Genomic DNA, 17,243 nt, shown 5'->3' on the forward strand with positions numbered 1-17,243 from the left:
TGAGAGTCAACGCTCAACATGAGTCATACCAGCTCAGTGTTCGCTCTGAGATTGGGAGGTTGTGGGTTCAATCCCCGGATGGGTCATACCAAAGACTGTAAAAACCCTCAGGGGATGGGTCAAATGCGGGGAAAGAATTTCGCCCCACATAGGTGGGTGTGACAATCAGTGGTACTTTAACTTTAGCCGTCATCTGAGCAGGTTTAGGGGTTTCGCAAGGAAAACGAAGGTCTGTGTCCTCACCACTATTGTCAGTGCTGTCAGATGGCATGTGGCAGCCAGTCTCTCAGGCAATTATTCATGTCTCCTTTCATGTTCTCGCTAGGGGTCTCGGCCTCTTGATTGGGCTCCTTCTCCAAGTGACAATTAGCTGTGGAGAAGAGAATGACACGTGTCATATAATGTCACAGTGTTGCATTGATGAGTAAGTCTTTTTTTCTCCTCGACCCACATATTGTACCTCATTAATAGGGATGGGTGAATATGCGAGATTTACTGGGTGCAGCCGTGTGACGCGCGCGTTTGCACTTTTCTTTTTCATTGGTCTCATCAAGTGGTTCTTCCGGTCGGCGGACGAGGCTCTCATGCGCCATAAAAAAATTAACAAAAATGCGAACGATTCTAGGATAACAACACCACCAACAAGATAGATATATTAAATGTGGTTGCCAGATTGGGAGCCCCCAGGCGGCCAGGGCCCTAAGATGCTGCTTAGTCTGTTTATAGGCTTATTGTAAATTTAAGGCAGGTGTGACGCTTACTTTTTTTGCATACTCATGCATGTTTCAGTTTGCATTTCGTTCAACATTAATCTGTTGATTATGTAGAAATAGGTCTTCCACTGACTATTTTTACACAATAATCACAACACTTTATACTCAGACTTGATGTCTGCTTGGTGATGTGTTGCAAACAAATGTGTTAGCAGTTAGCAAGCTAAAATATCTTGATGACAGGCTTCAACGTACAGCAATACATGATTATTCCACAGACTTGTATATGTGTGGACTGCCAATAGGAACCTTGCGGCAAAAGCCAAGAGGGCAGCCATTTTACATTGCCACTTTTATAGACAACTTCAGTTATTTTATCGCTGAAAACACTCATCAGTGCATGTTTTACGCTAGGATCCCCTATATGGTGTCATGATAGCCTTGCAAAGAGCGAACCTCACTGTTTGCATCGACCATGCATTTATTTTTTCCTGATGGCTTTACGTTCACTTGATTGTTGCAAGACTCTGACAACATGATGCAGACAAATTTTGAGCAGCACCCGGAGATATACCTTATAAGAGAAAATCAAGTCTTTCTCAGCACTGGAACGTATATTTACTGCTTCTCCCAGACTTATTGGTATAACAACTATATGTCATACACGGTGGAATTTTCGCCGTAGATTCAGAAAATAATTTGCAAACACCACAGATAAATCAATGTATTCAAATTAGGCAGCCTGGGTGAATGGCAACGCAAGATGGCCGCCAGTGGCGCCACTTCTCCCAATAGCAATTAAGCAGCATTGACAGCATTAAAAGTCTGTGGTTTATCCGGACACAAACCATTTAATGAACGACGTTTTATACAATATACAATAGTGATTGACCTACTGTGTCCACCAAAAGCAATACACTATATTCCTGTCAACAGACAAAGATCGTTGTGTTTAATGCAGCCAAAATCCTTCACTCATCCACACATGAAGTTATTGTAAGACCCTTGACAGCATCAGTTAAGTCATCCAACTTCAGTTTTTCTACATAACATATTTGAGATGGAAACAGCAAAGAAACGCTACGGTTTATCAAGAATTACAAAAGCAAACTCATACAATGTCATCGCACGGCGCAGTCGCTTCCTGGTCTTTTTCTTTTAAATTACTGGTGGATCACATTTCTATGGTGTATACGGCGGAGTCCCCTCTCAATATTCGCAAAAGAAGAACAGATTGAAAAGGGCATAAATCGCATGTCCGTTTTGCGCATTTTGAGTAAATTTGCTTTAAAAATTCGAAACAATTGTATGGAAACCTGACTTTTGATTCAAATGCTGAACCTGTATCCACGCATAATCATATTCCTCTTGTTCTCTAGTTTTGAATCATCTTTCTATTTCTAAGAAGTCACGAAATGTATGAAACTCCTGGCCTGACTATATCACAGTGTTTATCATTTTGCTACTAATTTGTCATAAAACACTATAACATAGTAAATAGTTACGTTGTATATTTCCTTATATTGTCTGCTGTCTATTTATACTTCTTCTCTTGTTTATGTATAGCGCTTTCCCGAATTGAATACCTTGAGTTTGAGGGATTCTGTGTCATATGGACTTGGCATAAACTCTGTAAGGACTCTCGCTCGACCACAGAACTGTCTTGTGCACAAGAGCTCATCCTCCAGCCTCTGACTGCATCTATATTACTGGAACAATCACTGGTGACTACACCTGGCAAACAAAAGACAAATCAGTAAATTAATAATTCATTCAAACCCAAACAAATATTAATACGTTTCTTAATACTTTCTCCTGCATGCCCAAAAACGTATTTTTATGGGCTTTTTTTATTAAAAAATTTTATGCTCGAGCATGCAGAAGGCTTTGATACAGCTTCTGACATGAAGAGGTGGCTTAAAACAACGGTAGTTAGTACAAAAAATGGCAAGCAGGTGGCAGCAGAGTATAAAAGATCAGCCAGGGCCATGTTGCAACAAGCTCTTTTTGCCTATGTTTTCAACAGGAATGTGAATGATGATGAAACTTAGCTATATTGTAATGGTAATTGCTGCAAAATGGAAACAGATATAGGAAGTCCTCGAGTTACGTCCGAGTTACGTTCCTACGCTGTCGATGTAACCCAAATTTCGAATTAAGTCTGATTTCACCGTTAAAGTAGATATTTACATCAAAATACTTTGTACAGTAATTTTAAAAGACATATTTGTGCAACCCAGAAGAGCCGGAACCAATATTTTGTTTCCGCACGGACATTCATTGCAAACGGACGGCACAGCGGAGCTAATTCAAACTTAAACATGGAAATATGACACGCCTGATGACGAGCCGACCTGTTCGTTGGACGTCCGTTGCTGGAGGTAAGAACGACACAACTTTAAATAACTTTAAAATGGCATGATTACTGTGGGAAATTAATGAAAAAGAAGGTGCTACGGACGACTACTTATCTTGAGGACTCACTGTACAAATATACTTTATTTTCCTGATGAAAGAAGAGACTCTAATCTTTCTTTTGGTAGGTTCCATGTTTTTATAGCAATATAACTGAATATTCTGTGGACTTTGCAAAATCAGTCAAAATCCAGTAAAACAGCCAGGAGCCAAGGAGGTTGCTTCAGTCAAAATGACTGGGAGTGAATGAGGTAAAGTGTTTTCTATTTGATTCCACTCTTATTTCCCCAAATTGGTTAGATCTGCAACAGATTATTAGAGCTGTGTGAGATCCCACCCTGCTTCTAACAGTCCATCATTATCGCAGTCCCCAAGAAAATTGCAATACAGTATCTGGACTGAATGACTACAGGCCTGTTGCTCTGACATCTGTGGTCATGAAGTCCTTCGAACACCTCACGCTAGGCCACTTAAAGAGCACCAAAATGAGGTTGAATTTCATCCCGGAACTCCTCATCTGTACATTGACCAATGCAAGGATCTTGTTTGTGGACTTCAGCACAGCTTTTGGCACTATCAACTCTGAACTCCTCTCCTCTAAGTTTTTCCAGCTTTCTGACAAGCAGGACACAGCTGGTGAGGCTGGGGTGGGGGTGGGGGGACATCACCAACAGCACCAGGGCCCTCCAAGATGAATCCTCTCTCTTTCTCTTTTCTCTCTACACAAATGACTGACCTCAACACACCCAGCTGTCAAACTTCTGAAGTTTGCAGATGTCACCACAATTGGCCTTATCAATGACTGTGGCAAGACTGCATATCGACAGGAAGTGGAGCAGCTGGCGTTGGTTTGAACTGTGTTCCTCCATCATAGCCAGACTACATGTGCTCATCAAAAATTGTGAATATCCTCAAAAAGTTGAATAATTTCTGTAATCCCATTAAAAAAGTCAAACTTTCATAGATGATAGATTCAGGGCCCGCAATTTAAGTGATTTCAAGTATTTATTTGTTTATTTAACAGGATGTCAGAAAATAAGAATAATGTGAAGAAATCACCATGCATACTTCCCAGTCTCAGGCATGAAAAAAAAGATGTATGGTTATGGTGACTATTGAAGATTGACATATCGTTTTGAAAATACCATCCATCCATGCATCTTTTTTGTCCCATGCAAAAGACTGGGAAGTATGCATGGTGAGTTCTTAACAATATTCACATTTTTTGACATCCTGTTTTCATGGGTGTTATGAGTTGGAAGCCCATATAATGTAAAAATTAACAAATAAATACTTTAAATTACTTAAATTGTGGGCCCTGAATCTATAATCTATGAAATTTTGACTTTTTGAATGGAATTACAGAAATTATTAAACTTTTTGAGGATAATGTAGCCGCGAAGTGGCACAAGCCAGTGTCTTCTTGTGCCGGCAAGCCCAGATAAATACAAAGGGTTGTGTCAGTAAGGGCATCCGTTAAACTTTGGTCAAATCAAACATGCTAATCAAATATATGACTTCCATACCGGATCGGTCGAGGCCCGGGTTAACAACAACCGCCATTGGTGCTGTTGACCTACAGGGTCCCGGTGGAAACTGGACTACCATTGGTCCAAAAAGGAGAGGAACACCAAGAGTCTGGGACTGAGAGTAGGGACTTTGAATGTTGGAACTATGACAGGAAAAGGTACAGAGCTGGTTGGCATGATGCAGAGGATGAAGGCGGACATACTATGTGTTCAGGAGACCAGGTGGAAAGGGAGCAAAGCTAGAAGTTTAGGAGCATGATTCAAGTTGTTCTATCATGGTGTAGATAGAAAGAGAAATGGAGTAGGAGTTATCGTGAAGGAGGAGTTTGTTTGTTGTTTGGTAAAAAGAATGTCAGATGAGCCTGAAGCTAGGAATAGAAGGTGTGATGATCAATGTTGTTAGTGGGTATGCGGCCACAGGTAGGATGTGAGTTGGAGGAGAAGGAGAACTTTTGGTCAGACCTTGATGAAATGATGCAGAGCATCCCTAGAAGTGAGAGAGTTGTCATTGGTGTAAACTTCAATGGACATGTTGGGGCAGGAAACAGATGTGATGAGGAGGTGATGGGCAAGTTTGGTATCCAGGAGAGGAATGCAGAAGGACAGATGGGGGTTGAAAAAAGAATGGAAATGGATGTCGTGAATACTTTCTTCCAGAAGAGGCAGGAACATAGGGTGACCCTACAAGAGTGGAGGTAGGAATACACAGGTAAACTACATTTTGTGTAGACGGCCTCATCTGAAGGAGATCAGCGACTGCAAAGTAGTGGTAGGTGAGAGTGTAGCCAGACAGCATAGGATGGTAGTGTGTAGGATGACTCTGGCGGTGAGGAAGACAAAGACGACAAAGGCAGAGGACGAAATGGTGGAAGGACGAAATGGTAGAAGCTCAAAAAGGAAAAGTGTTGTATGACTTTCAGGAAGGAGTTGAGACAGGCTATGGATGGTCAGGAGGTGCTTCCAGATGACTGGACAACTACAGCAAATGTGATCAGGGAGACAGTCCTTGGTGTGTCATCTGGAAGGAAAGGAGATAAGGAGACTTGGTGGTGGAATGAGGAGGTGCAGAAGTGGATACAGAGAAAGAGGTTAGCTAAGAAGAAGTGGGACACAGAGGACTGAAGAAAGTAGACAGGACTAGAGGGAAATGCAACCTAAGGTGAAAGTAGAAGTGGCAAAGGCCAAACAAGGGGCTTACGATGACTTGTATGCTAGCTTGGACAGTAAGGAGGGAGGGACTGATCTATGCAGGTTAGCAAGGCAAAGAGACAGAGATGGGAAGGACGAGCAGCAGGTTAGGGTAATAAAGGATAGGGATGGTAGTGTGTTAACAGATGCCAGTAGTGTTATGGGAAGATGGAAAGAGTACTTTGAAGAGTTGATGAATAAGGAAAATGAGAGAGAACGAAGAGTAGAAGAGGTGAATGTTGTGGACCAGGAAGTAGCAAAGATTAGTAAGGATGAAGTGAGAAGTGCATTGAAGAGGATGAAGAGTGGAAAGGCACTTGGTTCTGATGATATACCTGTGGAGGTATGGAAGTGTCTAGGAGAGGTAGCAGTAAAATTTCTGACTGGGTTGTTCAACAGGATCTTAGATAGTGAGAAGATGCCTTAGGAATGGAGGAGAAGTGTGCTGGTGCCCATTTTTAAGAAAAAGGGAGACATGCAGAGTTGTGGCAACTACAGAGGAATAAAGCTGATGAGCCACACAATGAAGCAATGGGAAAGAGTAGTTGAAGCTCGACTGAGGGCAGAGGTGAACATTTGTGAGCAGCAGTATGGTTTCATGCCCAAAAAAAAAAAGAGTATCACAGATGCAGTATTTGCTTTGAGGATGTTGATAGAGAAGTACAGAGAAAGTCAGAAGGATCTGCATTGTGTAGAGAGCTTATGACAGTGTGCCCAGAGAGGAACTGTGGTTTTGTATGAGGAAGTCTGGAGTGGCAGAGAAGTATGTGCAAGTGGTGCAGGACATGTATTAGGACTGTAACAGTGGTGAGGTGTGCTGTAGGTGTGATGGAGGAGTTCAAAGTGGAAGTGGGACTACATCAGGGATCAGCTCTGAGACCCTTTTTGTTCGCTATGGTAATGGGCATCGACAGACGAGGTTAGACAGAAATCTTCATGGACTATTATAGTTGCAGATGACATTGCGATCTGTATTGAGAGCAGGGAACAGGTGAAGGAGAAGCTAGAGGCGTGGAGGTTTGCCCTGGAAAGGAGGGGAATGAAGGTTAGCCATAGTAAGACGGAGTATCTGTGTGCGAAAGGGAGGGACCAAAGTGGAAGAGTGAGATTACAGGGAAAAAAGACCAATAAGGTAAATGAGTTTAAGTATTTAGGATCAACAGTCCAGAGCAATGGAGAGTGTGGAAAATAAGTGAAGAAGTGTGTGCAGGCAGGCTGGAACGGATGGAGAAAAGTGTCAGGTGTGATGTGTGATAGAAGAGTTTCAGCTGATGAATGGAAAGGTTTATAAAACTGTGATGAAACCAGCGATGTTGTTTGGTCTGGAGACAGTGCCACTGAGGAAAAGAAAGGAGGCAGAGCTGGAGGTGGCAAAGATGAAGATGCTAAGGTTCTCTTTGGGAGTGACCAGGATGGATAGAATCAGGAATGAGTACATCAGAGGGACAGCACATGTTAAAGGCTTTGGAGATAAAGTCAGAAAGGCCAGACTTAGATGGTTTGGAGATAGTCAGTATATTGGCAGAAGGATACTGAGTTTCCAAATGCCAGGCAGGAGGTCTAGAGGAAGACCAAAGAGGAGGTTTAAGGATTTAGTTAAAGAGGACATGAAGGTAGTTGGTGTGAGAGCAGAGGATGCAGAGGACAGGATTAGATTAGGCAACTGATTTGCTGTGGCGACCACTGAAGGAAAAAGCCGAAAGGAAAATAAGAAGATTATTTTTGAGGATATTATAAAAAAAAATTACGAGCAGCTGTATTTGGTTCCACCACTGGTGACTGCTGAAAAAAAAATCAGAATTTTGATTTCGGTTCTTACTTGAGGAGCTTTGTCTACTGTTGAGGCTATAGAGGCTTGCCATTGAAGTACCAGAGAACTTTTGTCCTTCAGTGAGTACCTTCATGACACCAGACTCCCTCTTCTTAGCTTTTTGCCTGTCGACACACTGCAATTAAAGGAAACACAATTTGTATTATATCCTCAAGTATTTGTTTTCCTTTTCCTTTTTCACTAATGGCATCAAGATAAAATGAGCCTGTCACAAAGCTGAGTCGTGACAAAAGTTACTGTATATAGCTTCTCATGTGATAAACATCTCAGATTTATGTGGGGTCGTTCATGACAATTATTTGATAGTGAAAGAGTTTATTTGCTTCATATAGCTGAGACTTCTTCTATCACAGCAAGATTTGTGGACTGACAGCTGTAACTTTTTCCTCTGCTGTGGTTTCAATGGAACCCGTGTCAGCCCGTGGTGAGTCCTCCATCTCCCTGTGGCATATTTTGGATCCGCTCTCTTTCAGCTTTAAACACAAACACACTGTAAAGGAGAGCTCATTGTCACAATGCACAGTGTCAAGATGGTAAATCCTCACCAAAGCGTTTGTATCATGTTGTGCTTTCATAAATGGTGACAGCTCCACGGGGGTGTCCAAATGTCCAAATTTGGTCACCTGTAGGTTAAATGGAGATGAAATGGTATGTATTAATGTTACTGTAATGTGTTTCTCTTTTCCCAAATCTCACTGCATTTGTAACACAAAGCCATCAAGTACCGTTCATACACAAGTTATTAATGCTGTGGCCTCTCCCTTCTGGCAAACCGTTCAACCGTACACCATGACGCGACTGGCCATGGATGGAGTGGACCTTTTCATTGTTGAACACGGCTGTGCTGCTAATATCAAAGTATTTAGACCCTAATTTATTTGATTACATTTGAAATATACCACAAAGTGTTCGCCAATGTCACCAATGTTTTTTCAAACATTATTGTCATCAATCATCAGTTTAGCCCCAGTTGTGTTCAAACATCACGAGATTAAATATCTCAAATTGAAATTTGGGGGTGGTTCTTCCCAATTCTTTGATGTGCAGAAGATAGGCAAAAATAAACAACCTGTGTCATCATGGCCCCTCACGTGCACTGACATCCACATACGTGTGCTACCTGCATGCCTGGCGCACAATGTCATGTGGGCACAGGATTACACATGGCTAAACTCTGCTCAGAAAGGCAAATTTGTAATGTGTTGTCTTCAAGCACTTACAGTGGCTTGAAATAGTATTCATACCCCTAGAAATTTTCAACATTTTGGCACAATATGACCACTATATTTTATTTCAAACTCGTTTTACAACAAAAAAACTAAAAAGTTAAGATGTGCAACAGTACTCAACCCTCCCTGAATCCTTTTGTTGCAATTACAGCTTCAAGTCTTTTGAGGTATGTCTATCAGTTTTGAACATTGGAAGGTTGAAATATATCCCCATTCATCCTTGCAAAACAGCTCCAGCTCAGCTAGGTTAGATGGAGTGTTTGTGAACTGCAATCTTAAGATTTCTCCACAAAATTTCTATTGGTTTAGATCAAGACTTTGACTGGGGCCACTCTAACACATTGATGCATTTAAAAAAATATATATTCCATTGTTGCCTTAGCTATATGTTTTGGGTCATTGTCTTGCTAAAAGGTCCCAGTCTCAGGTCTATTGCAGACTCCAACAGGTTCTCTTCCAATATTGCCCTGTATTTGATGCCATCCATCTTCCCTTCTACTCCCTTCCATGTCCGTGTTGAAGAAAAACACCACCAGAATATGATGCTCCCACCACCATGTTTGACAGTGCCAGTGGGAATGGTGTGTTGGGACTAATGAGCTGTGTTGTTCTTACGCCAAACACAGTGTTTGTCATGTAGGCCAAAAAGTTCCATTTTGGTTTCATTTGACACAATTTCTAGGCGCAGCCGAAGCGTCGAGTGGGTCCGGTTTGGTGGCCTCAGTATTGCATCTCTGCTTTTTGCAGATGATGTGGTGCTGTTGGCTTCATCAGGCTGTGATCTCCAACTCTCATTTGTGCTCATGAGTTTATATCGGTTATAGGTTATATTAACTATATATATCACCGTTCACCACTAGTTAGCAGACATTCAGTGGTGCTCATAAGTTTACATACACCTAGGGCAGTGTTCACCAATTCCAATCCTCGAGGTCCAGATTCCTGCAGGTTTTAGATGTTTCTGCCCACTAGCAAACCTGATTCATATAATCAGCTGAGAAGCATGCCTGATAACGACCCTTATATTTAGTATCAGGTGTGTTGGTAGGCGGAAACATCTCAAATCTGCAGGAATCCGGACCTCGAGGACCGGAATTGTTGAACCCTGACCTAGGGTATGTAAATTTATGAGCACAATAGTGTATTTAATACTTTAAAAATAAGTTTTAATTATTGTTAACACCTTTCTATGTTGATTGGTTTATAGAAATCATACAGTTGTCCTGTAAAATTATTGCCATATATTTATGTCGCATGATCCATTTTATTTCATAGATATTCACAAATGTATGTAGTCATAAAGCATTAAACTACAGGAATGGAAATGTGAATCTACCTGAACTAGAAGAATATTTTTCATCTTTCCAGAGTTCAACTCCTTCGTTCGGTCTTCAATGTTGCTTTGACAGGCTGCGTTAGATAAGATAAGATAAGGTAAAATGTTAGCGATTTATAGAGTCAACGCTTGCTACAGTGTTATGTGTGTTATTTTATCTCTATATGCTGTAATCAAGGATTGGCGTAATCTCAATAAATGTATTGCAAAATTTTGCTTACCTATCTTCAGTTCTGTCTCTTGATGATGCACATCATTATTGAGACCTGTTGCTGTCCAACATGTAAAATCTATTTCTGTAAGAGAAGCCAATGCCATAATAACACAGTTTACCCAAAGCATCTCAGTGCAACAAGTGATGGCAATGATAATAATTATGAAATACAGTAGAATAATATAATTTTTTTACATTTAAATCAGGATCCTTTTACACTAACCTGGTGTTTCATTTTCTATCGCCGAAGTTGGGATACAAGACCTACAACAACAACAAAGAAGAACAGTGAAACAGTGCTGCACATCTTGGGCTGCATTTTTGTGCAGTATAACTGCACACGGGTGGGGTTTTCCCGTCTTCCGTCTGCAAATTCAAGCATTGGATCATTAACTCTTCATAAATATCCACTTAGTAGTAGTAGTAGTAGACATATTAAAGTGATAGTTTGGGGTTTTTGTATGGCATTGTTGGAAAACTGTTCTTTGTTTTCCCGTGTTCATAATGTTGATTATCAAAATCAGACAATGAGATTGGTGAAATCAGGATTTATTTTCATAAGCTTATGGACAGACAAGGGAGCAGCCAAACGCCGTCATGTTCTCCCCCATCTGTCACGCCCCTCCCACGAGCAAGTCACTAATATCCTTCCGTGATCCTACAAACCCCTCCCCGTCTTCTTCCACCAATCCTCAGCCGTTCCTCCCCTCCCCTCAGCCATCCCTCTCCGTCTCAGACAGTCACATGATACATCAATACACAGCGCCAAATGCTCCCCCTTCTTCTTCTTCTGCTGTCCCAAACCTCCCCCGCAGTCACAAGATAAAGATTAACGTTTTCAGAGCCAGACGGGATGGCACCAAAACCCCCCCTCCCCTGCTCAACCGGTTGTAAAATACAAAGGAATCTAATGAACACATTCGCTTCACCCCCTCACATCAACTTAAATTCTCAAACAGAGCCATACTGAGTAAATTAAAGCAGTTATGTCCAATTCTAAATAGTAATAAAATAAATCAAATAGTTAGAATTAAATTGATTCACTTCAGCATCCTCACCTACAGTGGTGTGCAATCAGCACTGATTTACACAGTGTCCTGCGACCCAAGATCTGGTCCGGTTTTGGTCCAGACAAAAGTAGTCCGGCTAGTTGGCTGGGGTCACGGGAATGAATCGTTTTTCTTGTAAAAACAATTTATGTTCAAAAAAGTGATACATTTGCATCACAAACCGTAAACTAGAAAAAAGCCAGACTCCATTACTGCTGGGCTCTATTTTTCTGTTCGTATCACTGCGCGGCGCGCTACATCCAGCTGACAGACACGAACAAATCAAGTTGTTTGGAAGTGTTTACCTGAGAGCTAGCGAGAGAGCGAATAGTATATAACGTTACGATTGCTACGATTGAACTTTTTAGCTAGTGTAACTAAAGTGTGTTGTGTGTTCCTGTCTTGCACATTCTGTTTTGTATTCTTGTGTTCGAGTGTTAGTGAGCGCATCGCATGTCTCATGGTGGAAAGGGACTCATCCATACATTGTTGGTAACGTGTGCTAATCCGGTTTGCGAGTTAAAGTTTCTTGTGTTCGGTGTTGGCTGCGGCCAACAGTAGCCGGTTGTGTGAAGACAAATAAAAAGGTGAGATTACCAAACACGTCTGCTGGCAGCATTCTTGTGAGACGTCACACTATATTAGATTATCCTACCTGTAAAAATGGTGCGGACGCGTGATTTCCCGGGCTGTACCAATAAAAATGTCCCTGAATCTCCGCACACTTTTTACCGCTTTCCGAACACTTCAAACAAGTGTACCCCATTTGTCACCCACTCTCTCAGGGCACCAGTTGAGGGTTCATAAAGACACCCCCTTGGCTCAGTGCTAAAGACATTGTCTTCGTCGTCAGTGTCGTAGTCAGACATGTTATCGTGAGTTTTCAAAGTTATAATTGCAGTGGAACACGCGCGTCTTGTCAGCTGCATGCAGCGCGCCACACAGTGATACAACCCAAAAAATAGTGCCAGGCGGTGATGTATGGAGGTAAATATGGTGCAAAACTAACTTGTAAAAAAAAAAAAATTGTACCGGTAGAAAAAAGTCGTGATTTGTATCTGTAAAAGTCGTGATTTGTACCTGTAAAAAAAAATGTGTGCCTGTAAAAAAAATATATATATCTGTAAAAAAAATGTGTGCAAAATTGTACCTGTAAAAACAAATTTGTACCTGTAAAAGTCACGATTTGTACCTGTACAAAAAGTGTAAATTTGTATCTGTAAAAGTTGTGATTTGTACCTGTAGAAATGACAACTTGGAGTCAAAGAAGTCGCCACTAGGAATCACAAGTGGTTTTTCTGCTGCTGTCCAGTCACGTGAGTTTTGCACCATATATCTCGCTACAAAAAGGTGCAAAACTGATTCGTAATTGTAGAGCGCCGTGATTTGTACTCATAGAAGAAGAGGGCGGGCTCTGGAGGATTTGGGCGGGCTAAAGCTCAACCTCATTAGTTGAGCGAACGACAGTGGGTTGAACTCAAATGATGCCACGTTTTTATCATTAATATGCACAAATCCGTAATTCCAAACAAACAGAGTAGCCGCCCACACCAGTTTACATGTCATTTTGGAAGAAGACGTCCCAGGCGTGAAAATTTCAACATAGTTCAATATACAAACACCGTGTCAGGATGGGGGAGCTTGAGGACCCAAATGCGGGAAGACAGGGCGAGGAGGCAGAGGTTCAATCAAAAAAAAGGGATTTTAATTTCTATCAAACAAAAGCGAGCTTCCAAATTACCAGGTAAACCAAAACTAGAACCAAAACATGAACCACAACATGGGGGAACAACAATGCAAAAACGAGCAGCATGACATGGTGCAAAGACAAGGCAAAAACGGGCAGTATGACATAGGGAAAAACAATGAACCGACACAGACAGAGGGGAGACAGCAGACTAAATACCCAGACACTAACGACACAACAAGACACACCTGGGGCAAGACACAAGTGAATGAGGGCACTGATTGGATCACACGAGGAAGGGCAGGATCACACTTAAACAAGACCAAGGGAGACACACAAGGAAAACAGAACCCAAAACATGACACACCGTGTGGAACAGCTTAAACGTTGGTCGACATGCAGAGCACTCCAATTGGGCAGAAAGAAAGAAGTTTTAGTATGAAGGTAAGATTTATTGTACGAACATAGCTCGTAATCCGATGCTAGCTAGCTAGCTCATCTCATGTTGTTGTCACGAAATATGAACACATTGAAGTCACGATTTTTATTTCAAGATTTGAAGCCTACCAGTGTAAACATACGATCAATAGCTTGTACCTCTAAAAAAAAGTACCTCATAAACTGCTGCTTCGTGCTTAGATGTGAAAATTACTATAGAGCGACAGTAGAGCTAATGTTTTACAGGATAACCTATAACCAAAAGTGGACAGTACTCAGCTACTTGTATTTGATGAACATTATATTTAAGCATCTGTACTCTTACCATCATAATAAAATGAAAACAAAACGTTTTTACTGCGAGTGGATCTTTAAGACGCTACAGGTATTTTAACCTCAAATCTTTATCCTCTGTATTTAATCATTTGATTTTAAATATTACAATTTATTGATAAATGTCAGTATTTTGCAATGTATGCTTTGCAAACAGTTAAAATAAAAGGCTCTTACACGCTTAGTTTGCTCATCACTCACAGTACTCAAATATTTGTGCAAGTATTTTTTCTGCGCTTTTAATTTCTACTTGAGTTAAATTTTCCAATGTAACATTACTCTTATTTAAATATTGGCTATTCTGCTTTTGAAATGCTAGTCTATCTGTATCACTAAGATGTGAGCAGTGTCACTGTCACCTAGCTACTTTAACAAAAGTAACTAAGTCAAATGTTAGTTTATTTATTTTTAATTAAATGAGAATCTCATAAGTTTCAAAATCTTGCTCAAAAGGTGGAGACAACTGCTGGAGACACTGCTGAAGCATCAGTGAAAAGGATGACCCACTCCATCAGCAAGCAGCCAAGAGACAGGAGATGACACCTGGGTGTATTCCATCAAGCCGGATTATGGAAAATTATTTTGTAGATCTTCTGTTGATGTGAATGTAGCAAGCGGTGGTCCCCTCCCCCACCTGTGGCAGTGGTCTTAGTCTTTTTTTCTGGTGGCTACAATAATGGGCAACATATATTTACAGCTCAACACCTATTTAGTCTTATTTTTTGTTATAGGCTACTTGCCGACTTGTTGCCATGATCGCTTTTGGCTACTGTTGAGACGTAACAGTGAAGAATGAATATGTAGGTCAATTCAAAGTGCTTTACATTAAATTAATAACACGATTAATGTGAAATACACATCTAACATGAAACAATTATAACTTATATATTTAGTCGGTCGGGTTTTTTTTTTGTTTGTTTTTTTGCCAATGATATTTCCCTCGTCATATTGATAGAGCAGTATTGCCTTTTTTTGGTGAGTCTTGAATTCCTCATACAACTCCATCAATAACTTTTGTTCTGTTTGTGAGAAAAATACTGTTCTCGTCTTGGATGGATGCAGAAACGGCTCGTCTGGACGATTCTTTTTTCTGGTTTTCTATTTATTTATTTATTTTGGAAAATTATTGACAAAACAGACTAATGAAGATTAAAATCAACGCTTTTGATCACCAAAGAATAATTTTTCCATTTTTTTTTATAAACGTTTGTGTATGAATAATTATTTACAGAACAGTCTGAGAATTAAGATTTACTTATTCTTCTTTTTAAATCACAAATAGTAAGGGAACTATTTAGAACATTTTAGAACTTTTTTTTAATGAATAAATATTTACAGAACAGTCTGAAAAATAATATTCACTGTTTTTGATCACAATAGTAAAGAAACTATTTACAGCACGTTTTTTATAAACTTGGGAAAATACTGCTGAATACAGAAAATAATGAAGTATTATGTGAATGAGCAAGAGTTGTCATGGCAACACAGATTTCGATATTTTGTTTTCAATGTTTTAATTTTTACTACCTCACTTTATTAAAGAGTTGTTAAGCTGTGTGTGTAAAGCTTAATTTGCAATATTTATATTTTTATGGACTGCAGTTGTGGGGGGGGGGGGGTCTAATATATATTGATTTGTAGTGTGTTCAGCTCTGCATGTGTAGTGCTTTTAGCAGCTAAATAAACATGAACTTAGGCCCCGTCCAGACGGAAGCAAAGCCGGCTTCGTTCCATTGGCTCCCATCATGTAAATGACATCACAGTTGCTCAGATTCAAAGTTGGCAAATCCAGGTCCAGACAGTAAAAACCATGCCACAGTTTGGTTTTAGCCCCAGGTGCTAGCTAGCTAGCTCCCATGGTGCTCGTTTACCTGCTAGGGAGCTGAGCTAGCTAGCTAGCATCAATGGCTAAAGCCAAACTGTGGCAGGGTTTTTTCTTTCTAGACCTGGATTTGCCACCTCTGCTCAAATAACAACCAATCATGGCTCAGATTCAGCATCAACTAATGACCAAACAGGTGAGCTGTGATTGGACATTATCTGAGCCCACTCAGCTTGTGAACGTCGCCCATTAACCAAACTCAGAAAACAGGTGAGTCGTGATTGGTTGTTTCCTGAGCCCTGAGCAACTGTGATGTCATTTTCAGTCAAAAGTAAAATGGCCGCCCCCTGAGATGGGTGCATTTCTAACAAATCTCGTACACACAGGAGCATTTCAAAACTTGCGTGTGTCCAAAAGAAGACGCTGAGGACGTTTATTGGCTGTAATGTATATGACAAATCTGGAGTGGCGCTGTAGCGCAGCCACAGGGAGTTAACGGAAAGCATAGAAGAAGAATCAGCGAAGAAGACGAACACTTTATTGCAATCTACAGAACAAACATGTCTACAGGTACAAATCATGACTTTCACAGATACAAATTTACACTTTTTTCTACAGGTACAATCTTTTTTTTTTTTACAGATACAAATTTATACTTTTTTCTACAGGACAAATTTGTTTTTTTAACTCTTTTACTGCCAAAAACGTTAAATAACGTTTAGTAAAAGACGTTCACTATGTTTTTTTTTGGGTTTTTTTTGGAAACGGGTGGAGGAAAGCCTTGGGCAGCTGTGCTGAAAGTATCAGATGTCGACGATGATGATGATGGTGACTCCGAGCTTGACGCCGAAGTTGGAAGCGTTGACGCGGCCGTTATGATCACATAGTAAAGCCTCACTGGCTAGCGATGCTAACGCCAGAAAACGCGCAGCACAACCGACCGAGCACTTCTGCACAAGCGGACATTCAATCGGACCAATGCACATTGATGATGATGATGGTGACTCCCGAGGTTGACGGCGAAGTTGGAAGCGTTGACGCGCGACGATGATCACGTCATAAAGCCTCACTGGCTAGCGATGCTAACGCCGGAAAACGCGGAGCACAACCGAGCACTTCTGCACAATCAGACGATGGAGAGTACCCCGAGTCCAATGCATATTCATCGGAGGAGCGGGTACAGTCTGATCACGGAGAAGACACTGGTTCTGGACTACGATGCCACCATGAATGGAGTGGATAAGATGGATCAGAACATCTACCACCCGGTATAGGAACTGAAGGACATGAGGAAGCCAGACGTAACACCACCGTAACGTAACCGTAGCATGACCCTGATAGTAGACTTGATGGCAACACACACTGCAGTGTATACTTGCTATTCCCCGGAAAAAACGGCCGGCAAGAAAGTGTAGCGTCTGCACGCGAAGAGGCAATCGCAGTGAAACTAATCTGTTGT

At 41.0% G+C, this 17,243-nt stretch overlaps 1 protein-coding gene across 1 annotated transcript; it reads right to left on the reverse strand.

Annotated features, from left to right (window-relative positions):
- Window positions 1-137: 137 nt before the first annotated feature.
- Window positions 138-14,156, reverse strand: samsn1b (SAM domain, SH3 domain and nuclear localisation signals 1b). Its single transcript, XM_086057558.1, is given in 12 exon segments — window positions 138-370; window positions 2,300-2,416; window positions 2,419-2,447; window positions 7,665-7,791; window positions 8,048-8,149; window positions 8,222-8,299; window positions 10,242-10,315; window positions 10,463-10,537; window positions 10,679-10,719; window positions 11,514-11,609; window positions 13,559-13,597; window positions 14,140-14,156. Coding segments are annotated over 12 exon segments (855 nt in total). The 3' UTR covers window positions 138-310.
- Window positions 14,157-17,243: the final 3,087 nt, after the last annotated feature.

Source organism: Leptonotus elevatus, chromosome 16, assembly GCF_054856555.1.
Source record: "Leptonotus elevatus isolate MCC_2025b chromosome 16, RoL_Lele_1.0, whole genome shotgun sequence".
Taxonomy (NCBI): Eukaryota; Metazoa; Chordata; class Actinopteri; order Syngnathiformes; family Syngnathidae; genus Leptonotus; species Leptonotus elevatus.